Source organism: Equus caballus, chromosome 3, assembly GCF_041296265.1.
Source record: "Equus caballus isolate H_3958 breed thoroughbred chromosome 3, TB-T2T, whole genome shotgun sequence".
Lineage (NCBI taxonomy): Eukaryota > Metazoa > Chordata > Mammalia > Perissodactyla > Equidae > Equus > Equus caballus.
Genome location: NC_091686.1, coordinates 31,710,542 through 31,735,819, shown reverse-complemented (window position 1 = coordinate 31,735,819; position 25,278 = coordinate 31,710,542). Strand labels below are relative to the sequence as shown.

General features: G+C 54.8%; 1 protein-coding gene across 8 annotated transcripts; it reads left to right on the top strand.

The window, feature by feature from the left end:
* The first annotated feature begins 4,385 nt into the window (after nucleotides 1-4,385).
* Nucleotides 4,386-24,521, top strand: MEAK7 (MTOR associated protein, eak-7 homolog). Of its 8 annotated transcripts, none has more exons than XM_070262112.1 (11): nucleotides 4,474-4,583; nucleotides 8,481-8,516; nucleotides 9,373-10,712; nucleotides 10,804-11,072; nucleotides 11,476-11,653; nucleotides 13,432-13,662; nucleotides 14,017-14,161; nucleotides 15,982-16,410; nucleotides 20,439-20,557; nucleotides 22,203-22,382; nucleotides 22,842-24,521. In XM_070262112.1, exons 4-11 carry the CDS (start codon nucleotides 11,062-11,064, stop codon nucleotides 22,956-22,958), a joined length of 1,410 nt encoding a protein of 469 aa, XP_070118213.1. In that variant the 5' UTR covers nucleotides 4,474-4,583; nucleotides 8,481-8,516; nucleotides 9,373-10,712; nucleotides 10,804-11,061; the 3' UTR covers nucleotides 22,959-24,521. The 8 variants fall into 8 exon arrangements, with proteins under 8 accessions (XP_005608522.2, XP_070118213.1, XP_070118212.1 ...); XM_070262113.1 differs by having other exon boundaries at nucleotides 4,476-4,583; nucleotides 10,468-10,712; XM_070262117.1 differs by having other exon boundaries at nucleotides 4,476-4,583; nucleotides 10,468-10,712; nucleotides 11,476-11,769.
* The last annotated feature ends 757 nt before the right edge of the window (nucleotides 24,522-25,278 follow it).

Sequence of the window (25,278 nt, the reverse complement as noted above, 5' to 3'; positions counted from 1 at the left end):
TGGAGCCAGCCCCTGTCGTGGAACACTGTTAACCACAAACACTCCAAGTGGTCATGGAGAATGACAGCACTGAACCAGCACGAGTGCTGGCTGCCTGTCTTTACAATCATCGTGTTCGAAATGTTTATGTCAAATCTATTCCTTTAACGCAGGAATAGGTGCTATGGGAGGAGCTGGACACTCAAACTGTGCCCTAAGTGAGCTCAGAAAATTCCAGAGATTTCAACTGACTCTGAGATGAAGGCCTGGGGCTGAGTCCACGTGTGATGGGGGCCAGATCTGTCACTGGGAGTTCTCCGAATAAACTCAGTTTCTAAAGGATACGTAATAAAAATGTACAAATTTGCAGCTTATATAAATATTATTAAAACACAACAGTAATTGTAGTAACTGTTGAGAACAGGAGCCAGCAAAGCCGTGGCTGGCAGGGCAAATCCAGCCGGCGGCCTGTTTTTGGATAGCCAGTGAGCTAAGAGTGATTTTTATATTTTAAATGGTTGGAAAAAAGTCAAAAGAAGAATAATATTACATGACGTGTGATTATGTGAAATTCAAGTTTCCGTGTCCATAAATAAAGTTAGAGCGGAACGTGGCCACGTTCTATTGTTTACATCTTGTCTGTGGCTGTTTTCGTGCAAGGCCAGCAGAATCCAGGAGTTGTGACAGAGACCATATGGCTCGAAATGCTAAAATATTTACTGTCTGGGCTTTCCCAGAAAGTCTGCCAGGCCCTGGTTTAGTGCTTAAACCAATCGAAGGCTCTCTCAGGGAGCACAATTAGATCACTGATGTTGCTTAGAATTGCTGGCTCTTGGTGACACAAAGCAGACTGACTTTTACTGGGCTTTATTGTATTCCAATCTCTAAGGCCAGGCGCTCCCCCTGACTGCCCCCGCACCCGCCCCCGGGGCGGCCACTACTGCCCCTGCCATCGGGGAGCTTCTGCCTACAAGAAACCGCCTCTTTGTGCAAAATGCAACCGCCTGGTGTTACTGAAAATATACACACGAGGTTTGTGGGATATACACACGAGGTTTGTGGGCATGAGAAGCACGAGGGGGTTTAATCCTGCCCCATCCTGGGCTGCAGGGGGCAGAAACCTAACTTGAATGAGCTGAAGTTGGTCACTCGAGTCACCAGCCCACAGGAGGGTGGGGGCAGCTGGGCTCCGGGACTCTGTGCTCACGGAGCTGCTTCTCCTAGCATGCGGGCCTCGGGCTCTGACCCACTTCTCCCTAGGGACCACGCCGTAGGCACTGTCAGCAGCCAGGCGCAGCCCTCAGGCAGGCCAGGCTGGCAGGGGCTCCCTTCTCCTTGCTCCTGGCCTTGGAAAACGGCCAGGAAGAATCGGATTGGCAGGGAGGGTGGGCAGGAAGAGCTGGGAAAGGCGGTAGACCCTTGACACAAAAAAGGAGAACGTTCAGATGGCCTCTGAGTTCTTTGTAAGTCTGTCTAGGAAACATCCCCGTTTCTTTCTTTTCTATCCTACTGTTTTCCCGCTGTAGCCTCTCACCGTCCTTGGGGGTTTTTTCCTCCTTTGTTTTCCCCAAACTTCTCATCCACACCCACATCCCCCAACCATCCCCTCCCTTGGTCCTGGTCCCCCCACTCATTCAACAAGTGGGAACTGATGATGAAGTCCGAGAATACTGAGAGTGGGGACGGTCCATCATTGCTGTGTCACTGCCACCTGCCACACTGTGGGTGCTCAACAGGCATCCACGTGCCGGGAAGCTGGGCTGCTCACCTGAGAAAGGGAAAGAGTTGTCATAGGATTTTCGGGAAGGGTGGGTTTGAGTGAAGTTTAATTGAAGTAGTGTTTTTTTCTTTTTATTATTATTTTTTTTTGAGGAAGATTAGTCCTGAGCTAATATCTGCTGCCAATCCTCCTCTTTTTGCTGAGGAAGACTGGCCCTGAGCTAACATCCGTGCCCATCTTCCTCTACTTTCTATGTGGGACGCCTACCACAGCACGGTGTGCCAAGTGGTGCCATGTCCGCACCCCGGATCTGAACCGGCGAACCCCAGGCCGCCCAAGCGGAACATGTGCACTTAACTGCTGCACCACGGGGCCGGGCCCCTGAAGCAGTGTTTTGACAGGCTCAGGGCAAAGCAGGGCCATGTGCGAAGGGGCCAGCATTGGGTCCGAGCTGCAAAGCGGCCCCGGCCCCTGGTCCCTTGGGAACCACCAAGTCGAGACAGCTGTGGAATGTCGTGTCCAGAAGCCACGCATCTGGAGCTCTGCTGAGGTGCTGGACACCCAGGCTGCTTCTCTGCCGAAGTTGACAACTTCTCCGGGAGGGAGCGGGAAGTTTCATCTTACTGATAGAAGTTCAACAGCAAAGTTTCTATGAATCTATGACTTAGAGTTCAAAGTTCTTTTTTTTTTTTTAAGATTTTATTTTTTTCCTTTTTCTCCCCAAAACTCCCCAGTACATAGTTGTATATTCTTCGTTGTGGGTCCTTCTGGTTGTGGCATGTGGGACGCTGCCTCAGCGTGGTTTGATGAGCAGTGCCATGTCCGCGCCCAGGATTCGAACCAACGAATCACTGGGCCGCCTGCAGCGCATCATGGGAACTTAACCACTCGGCCATGGGGCCAGCCCCTCAAAGTTATTTTTGAGTAAAATAATTATTACTCAGAGGAGCGGGTGGTGGGCTGGCCTGGTGGTATAGTGGTTAAGTTCGCACGCTCTGCTTTGGGAGCCCAGGGTTCACCGTTTCCTGAGCCTGGGCACAGACCTGTGCACCACTCGTCAAGCCATGCTGTGGGGGCATCCCACATAGAAGATGAACTGGAAGGACTTACAACTAGGATATACAAGTATGTGCTGGGGGCTTTGGGGAGGAAAAAAAAAGAGGAAGATTGGCAAAAGATGTTAGCTCAGAGCCAATCTTCCTCACCAAAAAAACCCCCAAAAAACTGGGGGAGTTGTTACCACACTTTATAGCTGCAGCCGCGTGTCCTTGAGAAACTCTGCACCTCGTGAACTTTGCAGCTGGTTTTATCTGTGTCTGTCATTCTGGCCTGGTGAATGGCCTGGCTGCTCCTGTGACAGTCTCTTCAGGCTGGGGGACAGGACAGGTACTTGCGTGGTAAGTGCTCCATTGGCTCTGGTGGGGGGATGGCCTGAAGGAGGGAAAGAGGCCAGGAAGGAGGCCGGTACTGGCCTGGACCAGGCATCCTGGGGACACGGAGGGACACAGGTGGATGCAGGACATATCTTGGAGGTAAAACAGATTTAGTGAGCAATCAAACACGGGGAGAGAGGGAGGAGGCAGCGTCCAGGATGCCTCCAGGTGGCTGGCTCAGGCCTGGAAGGTGGTGGCCCGCACCGAGGAAGGGAGCAAACAGGAGAAGCAGTTTGGGAGTGAAGGGGTTGAGCTTGGGTTTGGCTGGGCGTGAGTTTGGTGTGAGCAAGTGTCCACACAGCTCAGGGTGCAGGCTAGACCAGCTGGACATGCAGGTTTGGGGGCCGGCACCATGGACCGGTGGGAATCGAAGTCAAGAGAAGAGATGTCACAAGGAAGGATGTCATCTCAGGGAGGATGTGCAGGGTAAAAAAGGAGAGGAGCAGCGTGAGGAGCTCCAGGAGGGCAGAAGGCAGCAGAGACTGGGCGAAAACTCCTCGGGGAGAGGGGGAGAAAGACTGGGAAGGGGCGACCTCGGAGCCCAGGAGGAGAGCTCTGAGGAGGAGGCGGGCGTGCCAGCTGGGAACCACTGCGCCCAGGGACCGGCAGTGCCCCTGCGCCAGGGCTCAGGGCTTTGGGGGGTGAATGCAAGGTGAATCGATGGGGACGACAGTCTTGAAACATTTTGGAGGGAAGGGAGGTGGGTACCAGCTGACGAGGCCGTGGGGGTCAAGGAGAGTTTACTGATCAAGACTGGAGAGGCTTGAGTGCGTGCAACTGCTCCTGGGAAGGGCAGGAGTTAGAGACCCAGGCGGAGGGCTCCGTTCCCGGGGGCAGGGAGGGGTGGCTACCGAGGGAGGCAGCAGGTGGGGGCAGGGCCGAGGCCGGGCTTTCTTTGAGGTGGGAGAGGCTGAGGCCTGGGCGGAGGCTGGGTTACCCGCCTCTCTTTTCTCTGTGTCTCCATGTGGGCCGACTCTCCTCTGTCCGAGCTACTCCCCTGTTCCAGCTACACCCTAGCTGCTCCCACAGCCCAGCTACGCGCTTCCACCCCAGCCCAGACACAGCCTCCCTCCCCAGGCGCTCCTCCCCCGAATCACCAGCCACTCTTTTGCAGCTCCTCCCCAGCGGCGAAGCTGAATACCATCCTCCCAGCTGCTCCTCCGGGCTCTCAGCAGCCCGCGGGCCACGCCTACATCCCCGCCCACGGCCCCGCCCACATCTCCGCCCACGGCCCGCCCTCACCCTCCAGCGCCGGCCCCCTCCCCATGACCTGCATTGCCATTGGCCGACTCCTTTCTAGGGCTCCGCCCCCTCCCCCTCTACTTCTGCGATTGGGTCAGATGGCTGCCCGTCAGCGCTGTCGCCAGGCAATGGGGCCGGCGCTCCAGAGGAAAATCCGTGGGTGGCCTGACCGGAAGTGGGTCGGGTCGGTGCTGAGGCCGAGAGTCCAGGTGAGCCGAGGGGAGGCGCTGGCGGGCGGTTGACGGGAGCCTCGGGCTGGCGTAGGGATCAAGGTTGATGGCCCTGGTCCCGGGAGCACACGGTGCCGGAGTGGGCCTGGGCCTGTCTCTCCGTGGCTGGCTACGCCGCGGGCCGGGGGTGGGGGGGGTGGGGGGACAGCTGCCAAGGAGAGAGGGTCTCTCTGTGGTGAGTCGGAGCACAAAAGCACCCCACACCTTCTCCCTTTTTGTGGTGGAAATAAGAGGGTCCCGGCAGGTGGTCACCCCAGGGCTGAGCCAGCCGTCCGGACTGGAGAGCGAGAGAGCCAGTGTAGACGATAGAGCTGGTATAGATGCGGAAAGGACACGGGAGCATCTGCGGGAGGAGCGTCAGGGGGTTATACTGGAGTGCGTTTCGGGGGGGTGGGGTGGGGAGTCCTTCCCTTTTGTATTGTGACTACAACCTACTAGCTTTGTCCCAGGAGAGTCGAGTGATAGCTAAATTCAGGGCAGAGGGCAGAGGAGAAGAAAGCAGAAAGGCACCCAGACTATACCACCCCTGCAGATCAGCCAGTGGGCCCCCTGGAGGAGGGAAGCCAGCCGTGGGCAGGAGCAGGACAGGTCACCTTCCAGCCAGTAGGGACTCCGCAGAGTGAAGGCTGGCCCCGGCTCAAGCTGGCCCTTTGCAGAAGAGCTGCTGGTTCTGGGACATAAACAGGGCGTCAAGTGCCTCTGTCTAGAAGGGGCCGTTGCAGTCTGCCCAGAAAGGGGATACTGAGGGCCGGGTCACCACTCTCAGGACAGTGGCCCCTTGGAGGTGGTGGGTTGGAGGTTGGCAGGCCAGGGCAGAGAGCATCCTCAGGACAGGAGCCAGTCAGAGAGGCTCTGAGAAAGAGTTGACTGAACTATCCTAGGACACCAGCAGGAACTGCGGGCCCCATTCTGCAGAAAAACGGCTCCTGGCTCCCTCCCCAGCCCTGAGGGAGTTCCTTCCTTTCAGGCCCGGCTGTTCCCCTTGTTCCAAGGCAAGAACACAACCTTTAGTTGTCTCGGCGCCATCTGACTCCATCTTTGGCCTCCAGAAAGCAGAATTAAATACCCTATGTTCCCACCTTTAATCCTTTCCACCTCATTATGCAGCTGGTGGTATTCCCCCATTTTACTAAGGGTCAAAAAGCCTTGGTAACCTGCCCACAGACATAAAACCAACCGGCATCAGAACTCGAACTCAGATCTTCCCATCTTGGCTAATGCCATGACCTCAGAGCCTGGGGCCCCTGTGATTGGAGGCAAGCATTCTGGGCATCAGCAGGCTTCAGTGTGGCCCCTCCCACTCTGCCCACTGGCCCGCATCCTTGGAAGCCAGAGGTTCTCACCCTCAGCCCTACTGACATTGGAGGCCAGGCAGTTTTTTGTTGTGGGGGCTGTCCTGTGCATTGTAGGATATTTAGCAGCACCCCTGGTATCAACCCACGAGATGCCGGCAGCACCCCCCTCCCCAGTTGCGACAACTAGACCTCATAGCCAAATGTCCCCTGGGGGACAAAACTGCCCCAGTTGAGGAGCACCGGTGTCAGCAGTCTCAAAGTAGCATTGAGGTACGTCCTGCTGAATGAGGATCTGGCGTGTGTCAACCTGCGGAAGACTCAGGCCGGCCTAGGGTGGTTTTCTGCTCAACTTGCTGGGAAAAAGGCTGTCCCAGGTAGCAAGGTGCACCCAGGACAGTCCCGTGAGAAAACTATTGCCAGGAACTGAAAGAAAGTTCAGGAACTTGCATTTGGGGAGAAGTAAGGACACATCGAGGGCCTCATTCCTCCCCAACGTTGATAGAAAAGATTTCCGGGGTGATTAAAGCGATGGAGGCTAGGACCATGTGCCTGGGGACACTTTGTTCCACGGCCATTACTTCATCTTAAAAGGCGATGGGGTTGTCCTTGGAGCTGTTTGAGTGCATCCCTTCACCAGCATGGTGGGGCGGGGCGGGGGGCAGGGGCGTGATTGCAGAGGCTGCCTGACCTCCCCCCTCTCGGGGACTCCAGGCCCATGGCTCTTGCTTGCGGCTGCTCCACACCCTTCTCCCTCCTACTTGAAAACCTGGTGTTGCCAGCGTGCCCTGCTCCCAGCCTTTCCTGGTGTGTCCCCCTGGCGCTGCCCTGTGCCCACCCGCGTGCTCATGGGCTGCACCTCTGCTATGCGCCTCTGCCCTCCTCTGCTGCCTGTTGGCGCCCTGCCCAGCCCCTTTCCTTCCTGCCAGCCGTGGAGGTCTGGCCAGGCTGCTCCATCCTGCTCTGTTTTCAGACAACAGTGGAGGAACCTGTTTCTGGTGGGGTGGAGGAGGACGTTGGGTGGGCTGGAGGTGAGGGGCTGGGCGGAGGCAGGCGAGGGACCCCTTGCTCGCTAGCCCCTCTGGTACCCTTTGCCACACCAGACCTCGCCTCAATCTTAGTTTCACCCCTGCACCTTTGTGCGCACTGTCCCCACTTCCCGGGTCAGCCACTGTGGGTGCCTGAAGACCCAGCCGGCTGTGTCCTTCGGGACATTTTCCCTTCTTGACTCCTGTGTTCTCACCCCCTTCCCACTGATCCCCGCGTCCCTTGTCTGTCCCTCCCTGGTGGACGGGACACTCCTGCAGGCCTGGGCCCCTCTGGGGCTTCCCTGTGTCTGTCCGCTCTCCCTGACGGGGCCTGGCCCAGGAGACGCTGAGTTATTTATTGAAGGAGTGAATGCGTGTGCTGACGTCAGGAAGGCACGAGTCCTGGAGGAGGTGGGACCCGTGACCTCTTGGTGGCATATCCTTGGGTCTCTGATTCCTCAATCACAGAACATTTGGAAACTTCTGAGGAGTGGCATTTAAATGTTGGTGGCCTTTTAGCCCCAGACGCCCCCCTTAAAGAGGCTGGTGTCCCCGATGGAGCAGTTCCTTGATTTTGAGCAGGGAGAAGCTTTCTCTGGATTTTGGGACTTTGAGGTACAGCATTTAAATGGCATCCCCGTTAAAGAGAGGCCGGAGGTGGCATCGGCCTGAGATCCCGTCCTTGCTCTTGGCTTTCCCTGATGGCTTCTGAGCTTGTTCTCAAAGTGGGGGTGGCTCAGCAAAGCGCTTCCCTGTTTGTGCTGAGTCCCTGCCATGCCCAGGCCTGGTGGGCTGTGGGATACCGAGGTGAGGGCGTCCTGGAGCCTGTCCTTGGGCAGGGGACAGGTTGTAGGTGATAGAGCAAGCAGCACTGATCCAGGGGGCCCCTGAGGCTGCCGGGGGCCGGGAGTGAGCCCTGTGGGAGCCAGTTGGGGGCCTCGGGCTTTCTGAGGACCTGGGCCAGGCCAGCCTCCTGGGAGTTGTGCATGGGAGCCCACGAGGTGGCAAGGGAAGGGACCAGTCCACCTGAGAGGTCACCAAGGAATGACACAGCCATCGGACATGCGCGTCCTAGCGCCTGCACGCGCCAGCCTGGCTCAGGGGCTGGGCAGGTGGCCCTGGGGCAGAGTCTCTTTTGTGACTTTCAGATTGTAGCAGGCGACTTGGGCATGGACTAAGGCAGGGAGCGTGGCTCGAGCAGAGTGAGCAAGGGGGGCCTTGCTCCGTGTCTATTAAGGCAACAGTCAGGAATAGGAAGGACCTAGTCAGCAGACTAGGAAACTCCAGAATGCCGGGTAGTCTTGGAGCCCAAAGGCTGAGTAGGACGGTGAGGTGTGCAAGGTCGAGGGTGTGCAGGGCCACAGTGAGGGCCCTTTGAGCCAGATGGGGAGCAGAAAGGAGCCGCTCAGAGGGACTCGAGTCTGATGCCCTGAGTGGACCACACGCATCTGTGAGGCTGGCCTTGGAAAGTGGGGTGGGCACGGCCTTCAGCCGGCCTCCAGGGTCCAGCTCTGGTGTGAAGCTGTGCTAACGTCTCAAAAACCTTTCCCTCCTAGGTGTTGGAAAGACTTTCATCTCCTCCAGCCATGTAGGTAAGTCACGGGCCTTCTCATGTCACAAACCTGCAGGTTTTCCAGAAGTGAGAGAGTGATGGTCTTTGCTATGAAGACCCTGTCTAAGAAGGAAATAGAAATCACTGGAGTGCACGTTTATACATTAACCATTTTCAGGATCTCAGCTGAATAACAACATAGGGGCACAAGGAGAGTGGTGTGACAGATTTTTTGGTGACTTGATAAATTAACAACAGATTTTGAGAAAGTCTTGAATTTTCCTGGTGAGGGAAAAATACAAACCTAAAACTACTTTGGCTAAGGCTGTCCTGATTTAATATCTGTAATGTTTATAAAGCTGTGACCGCTGCAGGTTTCCAGATGGCGTGCAATGTTAATACTAGAGAGGTTCTCTTTGTGTTTGTCACCTGGTAGCTGGCCCGCACACCACGGGCTTAGGGGCCGTCCTGCTGAACACAGACACCTTCCTGGAGCAGCAGCATCGTTGAGGGCACCAGCAAAAGGAAGGGCCGTGTCCTTCCTGATCTTAACTTTAGCCCCGCTCGGTTCCTCTGAGCATCGTCAATAAAAATGATTAAGATACCCAGGCACTGAATTGCACCCAACCCAGACTGAACCCTGCCTTCTCGGAGTCTTCCAAGAAGACAGCCCCGACCTCAGACCAAGCCCCACTCCCACGCTCTTACCGAGACCCCCACACTCGCTGCACGGCCCCCCCACCCACGTGCTCCTGCTCTTTAGCTGGCGGGCGTGGACGTGTGGTCTGTTGTGATCTCTCCGGGGTTCCCACCGTGGGCTCTGCTGAACTCACTGCGGAGGCGGTGATGTTAGGGATATTAGTCCCTTTGCTTTCACCCTCCCCCCTCTTCTCCAGAACCAGCGGATATTTACAAATCCAGCGACAGTGGCTCCTCTCCTGATCAAGTCCTAAACGGTCAGCTTGTTTCTCGCGGCCCTTAGAAGAGCTGGTGAAGAGGATGGGTCTGTCTGCCTTGGCATGGCTGCTTGGGCTGTGCCCCTGGAGGGGACCAGGCACCAGCTGGTGCCGCCCCCTGTGTCTTAGAGATGAGGAAGGCCTCGTGCAGGCTGGACCTTGAGCTCAGGGCTGGCGGTTTTCCTTCTGGGTTCTTACGCCGCTGAGAAACTTGAGGAGTGGAAGCATGAGGCCAGAGAGCCCGTGAGCAGCAGCCCCATGCCAGGCTGCAGAAGCCCTTGCTTGCAGCCTGCCTCTGTGAGGAGCCCCCTGCCGGAGGCTTCCTGTCCCGGGCAGACGGTCCCGGTGCCAGGATGGCTGTGCTAAAAAGACGGAAGAGTAGCAGGAGTGTTGGAGAGGAGATGGAGAAATTGGAAGCCTTGTGCTTGGCTGCTGTGAATGGAAAATGGAAAACAGCTTGGCAGTTCCTCAAAAAGTTAAATATCAGATTACCGTATGACCAGCCATTCCACTGCTAGGCATATACCCCCAAATTTGAAAGCAGGGGCTCAAACAACTCCATGTGCACACACATGCTCACAGCAGCACTGGTCACAACACCCAAAAGGTGGAAACAGCCTGGATGTCCATCAACAGATGGCGGGGTAAACCAGATGTGGCATCCCCATGCACTGGAATAGTATTCAGCCATGAAAAGGAATGACGTCCTGACACAGGCTGCCATGTGGATGAACCCTGAAAACATTCTGCCAGGTGAAAGGAGCCAGACACGAAAGACCACGTGCGTGCAACGCCATTTATATGAAATGTCCAGAGTAGATAAATCCGCACAGACAGACAGCACGTTAGTGGTTACCGGGGACTGGGGGGAGGGGGAGTGGGGAGTGGCTGCTAACGGGTCTGGGGCTTCTTTTTGGCTCATGAAACGTTGTGGGACTAGATGGGGGGTGGTTGCACAACATGGCGAATGTACTAAATGCCACTGAATTGTACACATGAAAATGGATAATTTTATGTCTGTGATTCTCACTGCAGTAAAAAGAAAGACAAGAAAGATCTCGATTGTACCCCATTTCCCCTTGAGGTCTTGATCAGCCAGCTCTTGCTGGGCCTTTTTCCAAGCTCCCTGCTGCAGCTGGGAGGGCCTGTCCCCCCCGCCCCCCGACACCCCACCCTGAGGACCTGGCGGGAGACTGTTTACTGTTGCACCAACGGAGTTGATTGAGGAGAAGTGGGGGAAGGTGCTGTGTCTCCAGCAGTTCGCTGACGGGAGTTTCCAGGTGAAGGCTCAGGACAGAGTTAAGAAGTCACAGCATTTTGCTTCTTGAGAGATTTTTTCATCTGACTGTGTTTTTCTGTTTGGATCTCCAGATCTCTTGGCCCTTGACCCCTTCCTGTAATGAGGTCTGTGACAATGAACAGAGGTCACCCGCGTTTGGGCGCCATTCTCTGCTGGGATCTCGAGTGATAATTAACTCATTGACTTAACAGTCTCTGGGGTAGGGCCGTGATTATTCCCGTTTTACAAATGAGGAGATCGAGGCACAGAGAGGTTCGGTCGCTTGCCTAAGACCACACAGCTAGGAGGAGGTGGAACCAGGATCACGGAGGAAGAGCTTGTCAAATAGCATGTTGGCTTTGTAGGTGACATTTTCAAGGTGTTGATTTTATTCAAATATATGTGATCATCAGCCTTACAGATTTTTTTCAACTCAGGTTTTTAAAAAATGAACATTTAGATTAAAACACTGATCTTCTTCTACTTTTTACTTACATTAGCTTGGGAACTGTGTTTTCAAATGAAATCCAGACTTCTTTGCTCCTGGAGGCCGTGGGAATCAGGATTGGCTTTTCCCACTCCATCTGTCTCAACTATCCGTTTCTACCACACTGAAACAATGTTATGTGGCTCTGATGCATTTAAGCCGCATTTTGCAGCGAAATCAGTATTTATTAACTTGACCATGTAATTATGAACATTTATGTTGTGTGATTACTACATTTTGGTTTTTCTCTCTGACTTGATATCTTTTCCTTCTGCAGAGGATTCTGCCAGATAGAAGGGAAGATGGGGAATGCCAAAAGCCGCTCGGGGCAGAACGCGTGTTCACAGTTTCTTCCTGAGGAGCGGGCAGAGATCGATCGACTGTTTGATGCTCTGTCCTCGGGCAAACACAGCTCCAATACCCCGCACAGATCCTTCTCTCTGCAGGCCCTCCAGGCAAGAGTAACAGTCAGCAGTTAATGTCTAGTCTAGAGCGAGGGTCTGCAGCCTGTGGGCCCCGGGCCAAAGTCGGCTGTCCGTGTTTTGAGACGGGTCTATGGGAATGCTATGAGGTTTGTTTCTGTAAAGGGCTGGATAGCATGGATCTCAGCTTTGTGGGCCACATCCTCTCTGTTGCCTTTGTAGCATCATGTTTTGGGGACGTTTTTAACTTGAGTTTGACCAAAGGGGCCAGCCCTGCTGCCCACCTCTCGAAACACTGTCCCCTGATTTGCCTCCGAGACCAGGGGACAGACTGCCTGAGTGGGGTTTGTAGGTCCAGTAACCACAAAGTTTCAAGTATGCCTTTGCTTTGAGAATTTGTAAGTGTTTGATGTCGTAGGAATTTATGGTCCTCCTAATGAAAGGACAAAGTTTCAGATTCGGGGTTCACCTGATGAGAAGTCAAAACCGCCCATCTCCCCATCTTTTTGCCCCCTTCCTGGGGCTTTTAACTGTGTGTTTGAGTGCTCAGGCTGAGGCAGGACGCTGGTGAAGAGACATCAGCCCATCTTCCCGGGAGGTGGGGAGGGCGTGTAGTGTGTGAAGACGTTCCAGCGGCCTCCTCTTCTAGAACATTCAGAATGGGAGCTGGTTGGGGCACTGGGGATCCCCCCATGTGCTCACTTGGCAGATGAGGAAGCTGGCCAGGGAGGCTGGCCGGGTCCCAGCTGTGGTGTGTACACGTGTGCACCTGTGTGCATCTCCGCCAGCCCCAGAGGACCCAAGGCTGCCAGGTCACCCTCTGAGCTGGAGCAGCCAGAACCAGACGGGCCAGTGAAGGACCTGCCTGCAGAGCGGGTGACTACATTCATGTGGGTTATCAAGATAAACATGGTTAAAAGTCGATCAGAAAACCTTGGCGACTGAATCAAGTTTCCTTTGGGAAGGAATCAGAGGTTGCTTTTCCAGTGGGACTTTGAAAACACCAACAGAGACAGGAATCCTCTTTTTGAGCAGTGAGGGCGAGAACCGGCTTTACAAGCACTTGCCGCATGTCGATGTTGTCACAAATGGTGCAGACGCAGTGCATGCTTATAGGAGGATCTGGTCCTCAGACTCTGCTAGGAAGGAAATTCGCGATTTCATTCTTGATTTGCTTTCTCTCCCCATTTATTTGTAATCTCTGGACCAAATCAGATTTGATGTTGGTGTCAAAAAGGAGAACGACATTTACAGAGTGTCATAGGCAAGACATGAATTGAGAATTAGATTGAAAATTTAAATAAAAGTTAATGAAAAATGCATACTGAGCACAAAGAACTCGGATAAGAAGTGAAAGCTAGTTCATATATTTGGAAGTGCCTAATATAGAGGAGACCAGATGAGCTCCACACAGACGTATGGTCCTTGCGGATAAATTCCAACACGCAAATGGCAGCTGTTAGAGTCTAGAATGAAGAAGTTGTAAGCAGAGTGAAGAGCAGACAGTGGCCAGAGGCAGGAAGGACGCGGCCAATCTGGGGAAGCTAGAAAGTTTGGAGGACAGGATGGGAAAAGACTGTGGATGAGTCTGATGTCCAAGATGAGCCACCAGCCGGGACGTGTTAGGTGTGTGGGTCCTTGAGTGATGCGATGCCCTTGGGTGGGGGAGAGATGGCACACCTGGGGCCCAGGAAGGTTACGTTCTGGTGGAAACAGCAGTGGTTGGTCTTGGTCCCCTAGTTATTTTTCCCTGATCCTACCACGTTTAACTCATACCCTGTCCAGCCTTTTCTCCTGCTTGTCCCCAACAGAGCCACATTGGGGAAGCTCTCCCCCCAGAGATGGTCACCAGACTGTATGACGGGATGCAGAGGGTCAACCTGACAGGGACAGCGAAGGGGCCCAGCGAGGGTGTCTCCCAGGAGCAGTTCACAGTGTCGATGTCCCACCTCTTAAAAGGAAACTCCGAGGAGAAGAGTCTCATTATCCTGAAAATGATTTCTGCTACGGAAGGTCCTGTGAAAGCAAGAGAAGTCCTAAAGGTAGCAGGGCCAGGAGGCCCTCGGCAGCCGTCCCATGCAGTCTTGGTGTCCTTAGGGTGGGGGACTTGGGAGGATCAGGCAGCTGGTGGAGGCCTCATGGAAATGTCCACCCGTGGGGAACCTGCGATCTCTGGGTGAGGTCAGAACTCCTGGGCAAAGGCCTTGGGAAAACTTCTAGGCCAGCCCAGAGCGTCATTAGAAAAATGAAGACGTACCTAAGTTATGTGATCTTTTCCCACACTGCAGTCCACGTGGTTGGCATTAAAGAGAGAAAACGCCCTTCCCCGTGTTGATATGACATAGGCCGTGGGTCACGGTGGAAATGTTACTAACGGTAAAATTGTGATGTCCAAGTTTACAGAGGATCTGGTTGGCTCTGTTGTGCATGTGCTAGACCACAGACAGCAGCTGAGGGGCTGGACTCAGAAGAAAGCCCCCGGCTGCCCGCCCAGGGTGCAGGTGCTGGCGGCTCAGCTCTTCTCCGAGATGAAGCTTCAAGGCAAGTGCCCTGTGTGGGCTCGCACGCTGAGACCTTGGCTGTGCGGAGTGGTACCCCGCCGTCGCGATGACTGTAGTCTTGGAGTAACGTTTCGTAATCAGGAAGTGCGAGTCCTCCAGTTTGTTCTGCGTTCTCTGATTGGTTGGCAGACAATTCATAGTATTTCCTCATCATCCTTATTCCGCGAGGTCGGTGGTGACGTCCCCACTTTCATTTCTGACTTTAGTGACTTGAGTCTTCTCTCTTCTTTTCTTGGTCAGTCTGGCTAAAGGTTTGTCCATTTTTTTGTTGATTTTTTTCGAAGAGCATATCCACCGTATTTGTGGATTTTCTCTGTTCTCTGTCTAGTTTCTATTTCATTTCTCTTTGCTTCTAAGTCTTTTATTTCCTTCCTTCTGCTTGCTTTCGATTTAGTTTGGTCTTCTTTTTCTAGTTTCTTAAGGTAGAAGGTGTGGCTATTGATTTGAGATCACTCTTCTTTTTTAATACAGGCGTTTATGGCTATAAATTTCCCTCTAAGCTCCGCTTTAGCTGAATCTCCTAAGTTTTGATATGTTGTGTTTTTGTTTTCGTCCATCCCAGTGTTTTCTAACCTCCCTTATGCCCTCTTCTTTGGTCTGTTGGTTATTTAGGAGTGTGTGATTTAATTTCTCCGTGTTTGTGAATTTCTCAAATTGCCTTCTGTTGTTAATTTGTAATTTCATTCCAGGTGATTGAAGAACATACTTAGTATGGTTTAAATTCTTTTAAATTTATGGAGGCATATTTTATGGCCTAACGTGGTCTATCCTGGAGAATGTTCCACGTGCACTTGAGGAGAATGTGTATCCTGCTATTGTTGGATGAGAAATAGTATATATTTAAATTTGATTAGAAAATACCTTGAGATTTAAAAATACCTTGTGGTGAATCTCTTTGCAAAATAGACTTGTTTTATAAAAGCATTACTGTTTTATTATCAAGCTGGATTTTTAAATGCAGTTTGAAAATAGGTCATATTTCAAAAGTTAAGTCGTGTTTAGAACTTGGAAAGAAGAACTACATAATATTATCTATTATTATATATATGTGTATATATAAATATAAATAAAATACCAGCAGTTTGTCTTCTGGTATAGATACCACGTCATCTCTATTCTTATTCAGTAGAGACAGAAAGGAGGACTAGTGATGTTGCTATGAAACAAGTAAGCATCATTCATAGTTAATGAAACCCACTCTTCCCAGATGAACTAGAAGGATGCCCAGTAAATTAGAACAGCACGCGTCCACATGCTTTCCAAATGACTCTGGGGGTGGGGGGCGGAAGCCCTCGACAAGTGGCTTTTGGGGTCGTTTTGTCCGGAACAGTTGGTGAGGAGTCGCGGGGCTGGGCGTGAAGGCATGGCTGTCTCGGGAGGCCTCTGAAATGCAGCTTGGAGAGGAGAGAAAAGATAAGAGTGTTGACGTTAAGTTTTCAGATCAGTGCTGTTCCTCGAAGATATAATGCAAGCACTAAGGCAGGCCACACGTGAAACTTTCAATATTCTAGTAGCCGCATGAAAATAGTAAAAAGAAACAAGTGAAGTTAATTTTAACATGTCCAAAATATAATTTAATATTGGTAATCATATGAAAAATGATCGAGACTTTTTAACATTTTTTTTCACACCAAGTCTTTGAAATCGGTGTGTGTTGTGCATACCGCACATCTCGGTTCAGACGAGCCACACGTCAAGTGCTCAAAAGCTGCACATGGCTCCCGTGTGGGACAGCCCAGGTTTAGCTAGGAGATACAAGTGATGTCGTCGCCCCACTAACCCTGTTCTCCCCTCCCTTAGAGGGTGAGAAGCTTCTGGGGCCTCAGCAGCTGGACTGTGACTGTGACCGAGCCATGATCGAGGACTGGGTGTTCAGGACCCCCCACGTGGCCACGTTTCTGAGCGTGGTCATCCACAGAGGCTTTCTCCTCCTGTGCTCATCCCTCAACCTGTCCGCCCTGCTCCCCGAGCGTCTAGTCGACCAGGGGCGGGAGTTCGAGAGCATCCTGGACGTGCTGTCCGTCATCTACCTCAACTCCCACCTGCCCAGGGAGCAGCGGCACCGCTGGCACCTGCTCTTCTCGTCCGAGCTCCACGGGCACAGCTTCGCCCAGCTCTGCGGACTCATCACCCAGCGGGGGCCCTGTGTGATGCTCCTCGAGGACCACGACGGCCACGTGTTCGGTGGGTTTGCCTCCTGCTCCTGGGAGGTCAAGCCTCAGTTTCAAGGTAAGACTTTGACCAGGACCGTGAGTGGTAGAGGCCACTGTGAGCACCGACAAAGGATGTGAGCGTTTCTTCCATCTTCTCTAAGTGGTTTTTCTGGGTGCTGTCGGGAGGGTTTTAAAAGGTGATGCTGCTTTATGGTGGTTTAACACTTTGTGGGTATCTCTTTTGATTCTGGAAAGAGGAGGATAAGCAGGACAGGCACCCTTACCCCGGATTTCAGGGGAGGAAACTGGTGTAGGATCATTGCACGGTGTCTGGTCCCGGCCGTGGGAGAGACTGGGATGCCTCAGAAGGGACCGGGGGATGCTGACTCTGTCAGATGGGATGTCTTCTCTCCAGGACCCGCTGCCTTTCCTGGAAGCCGCCCCCCGCCCCGCCCCGTCTGTCTGCTTTGCCGCTTCTGCCCTTCTCGTCTGTAGTTTTCAGTTTTGTGAGTTTGTTGGAATTTGGAAGTTCTCTGTGAGCCTTCAGTGCCCTGGCTGAAAGGCTCTGAGTGCACTCTTCCCCATCCTCAAAGGAAAATATTCTGGAAAACATTTTTAAAGGACCACTTTTGAAAACGCTCCTTTCTAGGCCAGTGGGCTGTTCTTGTACTCAGAGGTGAACCTGCCTTCCCAGGACTTGGTGTCACTGCATGTCCCCCGGGTGCATGGCCCCGGCTGCCTGAGGCTGTGTTCTCAGTGGGTCTCCTTGGGGGCCAGCAGCTGTCAAAATGGACGGCTTTGCCTAGTGGTTCTGGGAGCCCAGATTCCAGCTGCCCTCACTCCCGTGAGCTAAGTGGAGCGGCCTGGCCTTAGGAATTCCAGAAGATGCCGCTCTTCTCTCTCCTTCACCTGTTTGCACTGCTAGCTCCTTGTCGGGACTCGGTCCAGGGTCACCTCCTCCAGGAAGCCTTCCCAACCACACAGAAAGGGCTGGGTGCTCCCTGTGTATCCTCTGTCGTACTGCCTGCCCCTGGAATTGTTCCTGTCTTCTCCCTACCAGGAGAGCTTCTGCCGGCCGGGGAGCTGTGTCCAGGAGCAGAGCTGCCATTTCTAGAGAGGGTCTGGCCAGCAGTGGGGCAGCCGTTTGCCTGGGACAGGCGGAAGGAATTGTGAGATGAAGGGTTGGGTACCTCTGTCCCTGAGAGCCCCTTTCTTTTAGGATTTGGTTTTCTCTAGGTTTTAGAATGTTCTAGATCTTTAATCCAGTTGCTGCTACCAGCCCTTCCCCAGTATGTCAGAGGTCCCCAAGACCCCCTAGGAGGACTCACAGGACTCTGCCTATGGTCAGTACATCCTCACGGTCACGATTTCTCACAGTGAGAGGATGCAGAGCGAGATCAGCAAAGGGCACAGGCACATGGGGTGAAGCCCACGGGAAACCAGACGCCCGCTCCAGGCTCTTCTCCCAGGGGAGTCACACAGGACACACTTAATTCCCCCAGCAAGACCTGTGAAATGCTGTCTGCCAGGGACACATTAGGGACCCAGAGCCCAGGGACCTACGGGGGGGACATGAGCACCCTTTGCCGATATGTACCCCAATCCCAGACCCCAGGAGGAGAGCAGGTGTTCAGCACCAGCCACGCTGTTTGCACAGTTTAGGCCCCGGGAGCCCCTCCTCTCAGTTCTGGGGGTGGTGGGGACCCTTCCTAAGTCCACGTGCGCAGACGCCAGCTGAGGGCCGGCCTTGGAAGCAGGGCTTTGGGGCCGGCCGGCTCAGGCCTGCTGTGTGAGCTCCTCTGCGCACCCACCTTCCCGTCACAGGTCGTGGGAATGGGGCGTCCTCCCCCTGCTCCATCTGTGGGCTGTGGGGGGCGAACGAGCTGCTGTCCCTGCACCGTTGGGGGCTCTGCTGTAGGAGAGGGAAGAAACCCTGAGAATCATTATCAGAGGAACCTCCTTCTCTTCCAGCGCCTTTAATCTTAATGCCAGGCTGGCACTGCTGCGTCTTAATGTTTTATTAACAAGCAGAATCAATCTTCCTGGACACAGTGGAGAAATCAATTACCCGGTTTCCGAACATGAGTCCTTTCCGTTCTGACGTGTGAGGCTGGGTTCCAGCAGAGGGCAGCCTTGCAGCGCTGAGCCAGGTGGAGGTCGGCGAGCCTTCTTGTCGCTTTGTCCTGCAGACAGCCCTGATATTTGAGACAGGAAGTGATAGCAGTGGGACGGGACTTCATTTTCCCTCACCTTCTCTGTGGTGCAGTTGACGGGCCCACGGCCTTGGACTGAGCACACAGCCTCGCGAGTCCCAGCGCCAGCCCTGGGCAGCGTGCTTCCTTTCTCGCGGCCTCGGTTCCCCAGAACCGTGTGGGATGGGGCTGTGTGTGAACGCCGCCTGCCTGGCTCTCGAATGTCCTTGCTGTGAGTTAGGTGCGCCCTCTCTGTGGGCTCGGCTCTTCTGCAGTTGATGCCGACCCCTCGGGCCCTTGCCGCTGCACCCTGGAGAGCAAGCATCCCCCGACGCGGCCCTCCCCGCTGGGAGCGGACCCCAGGGTCCACTGGAATGGGGTCCATTGCAGCCGACGGGCCTACGCTCTGTGACCCCAGCACCTCGCTTAGCATCCGGGGCCCCAGAAACGTTGGTTGAAGGACAGCCTTAGGATTGCAAAGCAAAGTGGTGCTTGTGCCCAGCACCCGGGGCCCAGGGTGGGACCAGGCAGGTCATTGCATCTGAAAGTGCCCCTGGCCTTCTGGGGCCACCCAAGCCCGTGGGGTCAAGCCTGAGTTGTTAGCCTGGAGTAGAGCCCTCTGTCGTCCAGCTCCAGGTGACCTCTCCAGGCTCATTTCCCTTCTTCCCCGGTCCCAGGGCTCACAAACCCTGTGGTTCAGCCCAGGGGCCCTGCTGTCCCCGTCCCTGCGTGGAGTAGCCGTCTCCATCTCAGGATGTCCTTTCTGACCTCAGAGGCGCTAATTTTTGGCCTCCAGAAGCCCCTTGACCACCCTGACCGCAGAGGCCCCCGTGGATCTGTCTGAATTGGAGGCCCCAGTGTCGCTTGCCCGACTCTGCTGGGCCCTTTCTGCTTCCAAGGGCTGTCCTCCCCCTGAGGCCCCTCTGGGGCTCGCATCCCCCTTCGTGTCCCCACAGTCAGGCTCCCGGCCCGCTTCCCAGGACCTTCCTTCCCACCTCACAAATGGCCCGACCCCAAAGTGCCGTGAGCTCGGCCCCGTGTCGGCTTGTGTGACATCAGGTGCCCTTCGCAGCGTTGCTGTGGAGGGGCAGTCCTTTGGGCCAAGTGCTCACCACTGTGGGAGCATCCCTGTCTGGCTCCTGCCTGGCTGGACGCTCGAGGGGCACGAGGCACGGCCGCCGTCCCTCTCCTGCACGAACGGAGGAGGTAAGGTGGGAAGGCGTCTATGAGACGGGGGTGCCGGCGTCTCCGGAGTTTCCACGGGTGCCTTCTTTCAGTGGCACGTCTGCCCACACCTGTGCCCTTGGACGAAGGTAGACAGTCCCCTGTCACCGTGTGTCCCTCCCACCAGCTCGTGCCCTGTGGGCGGCAGTGTGTCTGCAGGCTCTCTGCCCCCCGGATGATGCTTGCTTTTAGGCTGGGGACAGCCTCACACAGCATCACGTGCCTACTTGAGGACGCTGTGCTCGTGCCGAGTCAGGACCTGGGGTGACCGCCTGCCCCCTTGCTCCTACGTTAGAAGGACACTGCTCTTTCTGACTTAGTGGGGCTCGGCCAGGAACAGCAGACAGAGTTCCCACCTCTGCTTCCCAGGAGAGAGCTAAACGGCGTCCCCAGCAAGAGGATGTCACGTTCCTTCTTAGCTGTCACGGCTACCCCCGGCCCAAGCATCTTCAGCTCATTCTCTGGGTCCCGGCAGCTGTGTGGCCTGTCCTCCGTGGGGTCTGGGAGCTGTCCACTGACACCTGCCCACGGTCTGTGATGGCCGAGGCCCCGGTGTGGCGAGCTCAGGGCACCAGAGGACCTGTGTGAAGGGTTTTGCCTCCTGAGCGGTGGCTGCTTCTGTTTCTGCTCCTCTCCGTGCCCAGCCCGGATCCGCGACCCTGCTTATTTGCCCTCTGGTCACTTTCAGGGGACGACAGATGCTTCCTGTTCTCCATCTCCCCCAGCATGGCTGTGTACACCTGCACGGGCTACAACGACCACTACATGTACCTGAATCATCGGCAGCAGACCATCCCCAATGGCCTGGTAAGGACTTGAGAAGGGCAGGGGTGCGTCCCGCCTTCCTGCTGTCCATCCCTGACGGGATCGGCCCCCACATGCCCAGGCCGGCGCGTCCCCCATGTCACTGGGAGCTGTACGCGCTCGGTTACCTGAGCATGCCGGGTTCCCTTCATCCTGCCTGGGCTTTGGGGCCACGACCAGAGACAACAGGACAGAACTTCTCTCATGGAAGGACGGGCCTCTGTTGGGGTGTTTCGGTGGTTTGTGTGCAAATGGTGGATTCGGCCAGTTTTCCTGGTAATCAGGTGGTTGGCCAGTGGCCGTCATGGCTGGAGATGGTGTCGGTGTCAGACCTGCCACCAGGCATTGCTGCCCTGCCACATGCTGAGGGATCGGGGGGCAGCGGCCGGGGGCATGTCCCAGGCTGGGCTCCCTGGACCCACCAGGAGTTGTTGAAGTGACTCACAGAACAGCGTGTGGGGCCCCGGTCAGGGTGACAGTGCAGCCTGTCAGCTCCGTGCTCCAGCCTGGAGACTCAGCCACAGGACGACGAGGACAGGCTGAAGGCCAAGGACAGGCAGAGGGCGCTGGGGTGGCCGATGGGGTCAGGGCTGAGGTGAGGAGCTGGGACTGGCATCCACGCATGTCCACCAGCTCAGCACCTGTGAGCCACTTAGTTTGGGTGAGGAATGTGTCTTCTGCCAGCACCCCAGCCCATTTGTTTTCTTCTTAACAAAAAGTGCCTTTGGGGAAATTCCAGCCCTGTGCTTGCAGAGCCCGGGGCCCAGAAGACTGGTCCACCCTGTCAGGATGGAGAGGGCCCCAGTGCTCTTCCCAGGCTCGCTGCACAGCTCCTACGGAGCCCCCGGAGGACCCCCAGCCCCTCCCAGAAAGGGCAGTTTGGTGACCACAGCGGTGAGGGCCTTGGCCCCAGGAACAGCACCCAGCTGGTCCCCAGTAGTCGCCAGTAATCGGCCCGAGGAGGGAAGCAGCTATGAGTCGACTGCATTTCCCTGCTCGGGCTTGTGCTCCACATTAGTTCCAGGCCTCCCAGAGACCCGAGAAGAGGCGGAGGTGGAGGGAGAAGTGATCAGGAAGGTGGAACAGCGGTTCTGTTCCGCCAGCCGGTGGCTCGGAGCTAACAGTGTGCGGGGCGGTGCAGAGGACGGCTGGGGGTCGCCGGCCCGGCCGCCTCCTGCTTCCTCTCCTTGCCTCATCCCCTGCAGTGAGCGGGTGACTCACGCTCTGAGCGCAATGTCCCGGTCTGTGCAGGATGAGAGTCCCTGCCTGGAGGGCCCAGACACAGTAGGTTTTTCAGCGTCACCTTCTGTGTTGACCTCTCCGTTATTTTAGTGGTTTGGGTCTCTGGGCCCTGGTGGGCTATATTTTTCTTTTTTGTCTTCTGCTGTCACTTGGGCTTCCAGCCAGCGTGGCCCCATGAGAAAGAGCCATGGGGTGGGAGTCTGGACACCTCCGTGGTGGTTCTAGTAACTTGTAATGGGAAACTTAAATGGCGTCAATCTATATATTTCACAGTTAAAAAAAAAAAAGAAAAGAAAATTGCATCCACTTCTCCTCCGCCCTCGTCTCAGGCTGGTGCTTAAGGCTGAGCGAGCTTAGGGTGTCTGATGTCCCGGCTGAGGACGCACTGGCGCTCTTCCCCTCACAGGGCATGGGCGGGCAGCACAATTACTTCGGGCTGTGGATCGATGTCGATTTCGGAAAAGGACACAGCAAGGCCAAGCCCACGTGTACCACGTACAACAGCCCTCAGCTGTCGGCCAAGGAGAACTTCCGGTTCGAGAAGTTGGAGGTGTGGGCGGTGGGCGATCCCCCAGAGTCGCAGCTGGTGAGCGTGCAGCCATTTCTCCACTTCTCGGCTGTACCCCTTTTACTCCTCCCTCTGGGGGTGGTTTATTCCTGATTTGTTTCCGGCAGCTGTTGCTGGCCAGAGGGATGCCCCCGGCTGCACAGCACAGTTGGGGGTCTTGTCGGGGTCCGTGGGGGTTAGTAGAACGAACTGCCCAGGGAGGCAGGGCCTTGTGTAAGGCGTGAACCCCGGGTGGGTGGACTGCCTGTCCGCAAGGTGGGGAGGGTCTGGGGTTCCTTCTAGTTCCGTGGCTCTGTGACGAGTCATTGGGCCCTCTGTACCTCGTCACCTCCCTATGATGGTGTGGGGGCGACCTCAGTGAGGGAGCCAGAGCGCCCACTGCAGTGTCCTTGTGGCAATAATAGCATATTGATTGCATGCTAATGAGCTTGAGCTGGCCACCATCATTGAACACCCCCACCTTCCCTTCCTCCAAAGGCCAAGAGCAAGAAGAGCATTCTGGATGTGGACCCCGAGGCCCAGATCCTGCTGGAAAGCTGTGGGCGGAGTTGCCACAGCCAGGGGCTCCGGGAAGTCCCGGAGGACGATGAGTGAGGTGTCCCTGAGCTCGAGTCTTCCTGGAGCTGGAGTGTGGTCCCCCAGGACCAGAGTGCACAGCCTGCAGAACATAGCCCGCCTGGACGGAGCGCACAGCTGCCGACCCTCCCCTCACCCGGCTTGTGCCTCCTGTAACGTAGAGCCACGCTGGTCGTGTCCAGGTGGTCCTGGCCGTGCTCAATCATAACAGAGTAAAATTCCTCTGGTGCCATATGTTGGTTGGTGGGTGTGTCTCCTAGAAATCCCGAGTCAGATTAGCGATGGAATTCTTATGCTTTGTCCATCTCGTCTGGATGAAATCCGAAGAGGCTGAGGTGCCGAGATGCTGAGACCTCTGCTGGAGTTAGCGTTCGTTGGGAACGTGAGCTCTTGCCGTGTCGGAGGGGGTTCCACTTGCCGGGGCTCCCATGGCCTCTGCTCAGACCGTCCCAGTTACACACGGGCCTCGATGGTCCATTTCAACTGGTAAAGCGGCGTTTGGATGTGAATTTGGACACTTTTGGGGAGCATCGTCCTATGACATGGAATTTCTGTATTTATAAAAAAGCATAGTATATTAATGGGGAAAATAGCTGAAGATTTTGAAGATCACAGAGGCATGGGTCCTCAGGAGGTGTTTATAATAAGGTGCCACATCTGCCTTTTTTGGCTGTTTTTAAATGAACGTGTGAGCAAATGGGGAAACCTCCTGGTTGTGGTTCTGTTGCTAGTTTAAATGTGGGGGACTCTCTGGTCCCTAAGGCGAGAGTTCTGTTGATACATACACACGGCAGGTCGCATAGGTTGGTGGTGACGCACTTGACAGTGCTGGCCTGTGTTCTGGCCTCCTGGAGCCACGCCCAGCAGTATCGCCCTCCCTGTCAGTGCTGTTCCCGAAGGGGAGGGAGGGTAATTGGTCAGTGTGGACTTGCTTTAAACAGACTCCAGTGATTCCGCAATGCTAACGATGCCCCAGGCGGGCTGGGCCTCCAGGCAGAGCTGCCATCTCCCCATCCGTCAGAGGCAGGCCTGAAGAAACTCTGATCTCACTGTGAGGATGCCCTCCTTAAAGGAGCTGTGGGGCTCATCTCTAGGAAACTTACCTCCTCTTTTTGTCTTTTGCTGCAAACTTTGACCTTATGCAGATCTGACAAAAGCGCAACCTTTTCTTACAAAGTTTGCCCTGATTATAAGCCATGGTAGACTGAGCTCTTTGCATAGTGCAGGCTCTGCATTTTTTACCAGGAGGCTCATCACACTGTGCACTTGGCAGGGCCCCTGGCTGAGCAGAAGGCCTTGTAACTTAGCCTTCAAAAGGAGAGGGCGAGCTCAGACGGCGCACGGAGGTGCAGAGGCGTGACACCTGCAGACGTGGCCGCGATTGATCTTCCTCATAAAAAGCCAGTCTTTAATAGCTTCTCAGGTGCATTATGTGACCTTCTGAACTGATGGAATAGCAGATATGGGATATTAAGACCCTCAAGTATCCTCACCAGAATCCGTAGAATTAGGTCCTGAATCTTCAGTTTGTTGTGGAATTTTTTTATAAAATGCAATTAAATACCTCGCTGCTGAAAGGTCCCTTGGTGTCCGTGCCTTGAAAACCATTTCCTGGTGCCTCTGTCGGCGGCTGGCGGAGAGGGTTACATTTTGCATGCATGCCTTCTGCCCTGTGCTGTTCTAACAAGAGTCAGGTCACAAGTGGGGAACTGTCTCCCAAGACAGCACACCTCCACGCGGAGAGGAGCCTGCCCGGCCAGGCGCTTGGTAACCTGGGGGACGTGGCCCTCGGGTGGGCGCAGGTCAGCCATGCCACTTGCTTGGCATGAGGTTCTGCCTCTCCCCACTGGGTGTGGCTCTGAGCACACAAACCTGCTGAGGATGTCAGCCGTGCCCGGGGCCCCTGGGCCTGACAGACCACGCTCTGCCTGAGGCGGAGAAACCTGTGATGCTAGTTTTGACAAATGAAGAGTTTGTTCTTTTATGAAATGGGAATAAGAATTCAGGTTGTAAAGACCAGCGGTGTCCCTGAAACTGAAGACGGGCTAGGGCCCCAGAAGGTGCTAGAAGGAAGAAGTGAAAGGAGGACGTCTGTGGTGCAAATGTGGCTATTGTTATTTTTTCCCCATCAAATTGTCTTTATTAAAACTATTAACCATATGTGTACCTGGTGAAAAAGGGTGACAGACAAAAGGATATAGCTTGAAGGATGTCTTCCTCCTGTCCCTTCTCCAGCTGTTTTCATTCCTTAGAGGCAGAACCACTCACGATAAAACCGCTGAGGGCTCCTGCCAGAGGGAACTCACTGCACGCCCGGTGTAACAGTGTTTTACACACT

Coding starts and splice junctions, on each gene's coding strand:
- MEAK7 (XM_070262111.1), top strand. CDS start 10,122: ATGAAAAGGAATGACGTCCTGACACAGGCTGCCATGTGGATGAACCCT. Junction 16,411..20,438: donor GGTCAAGCCTCAGTTTCAAG/GTAAGACTTTGA, acceptor GGTCACTTTCAG/GGGACGACAGATGCTTCCTG. Junction 22,383..22,841: donor ATCCCCCAGAGTCGCAGCTG/GTGAGCGTGCAG, acceptor CTTCCTCCAAAG/GCCAAGAGCAAGAAGAGCAT.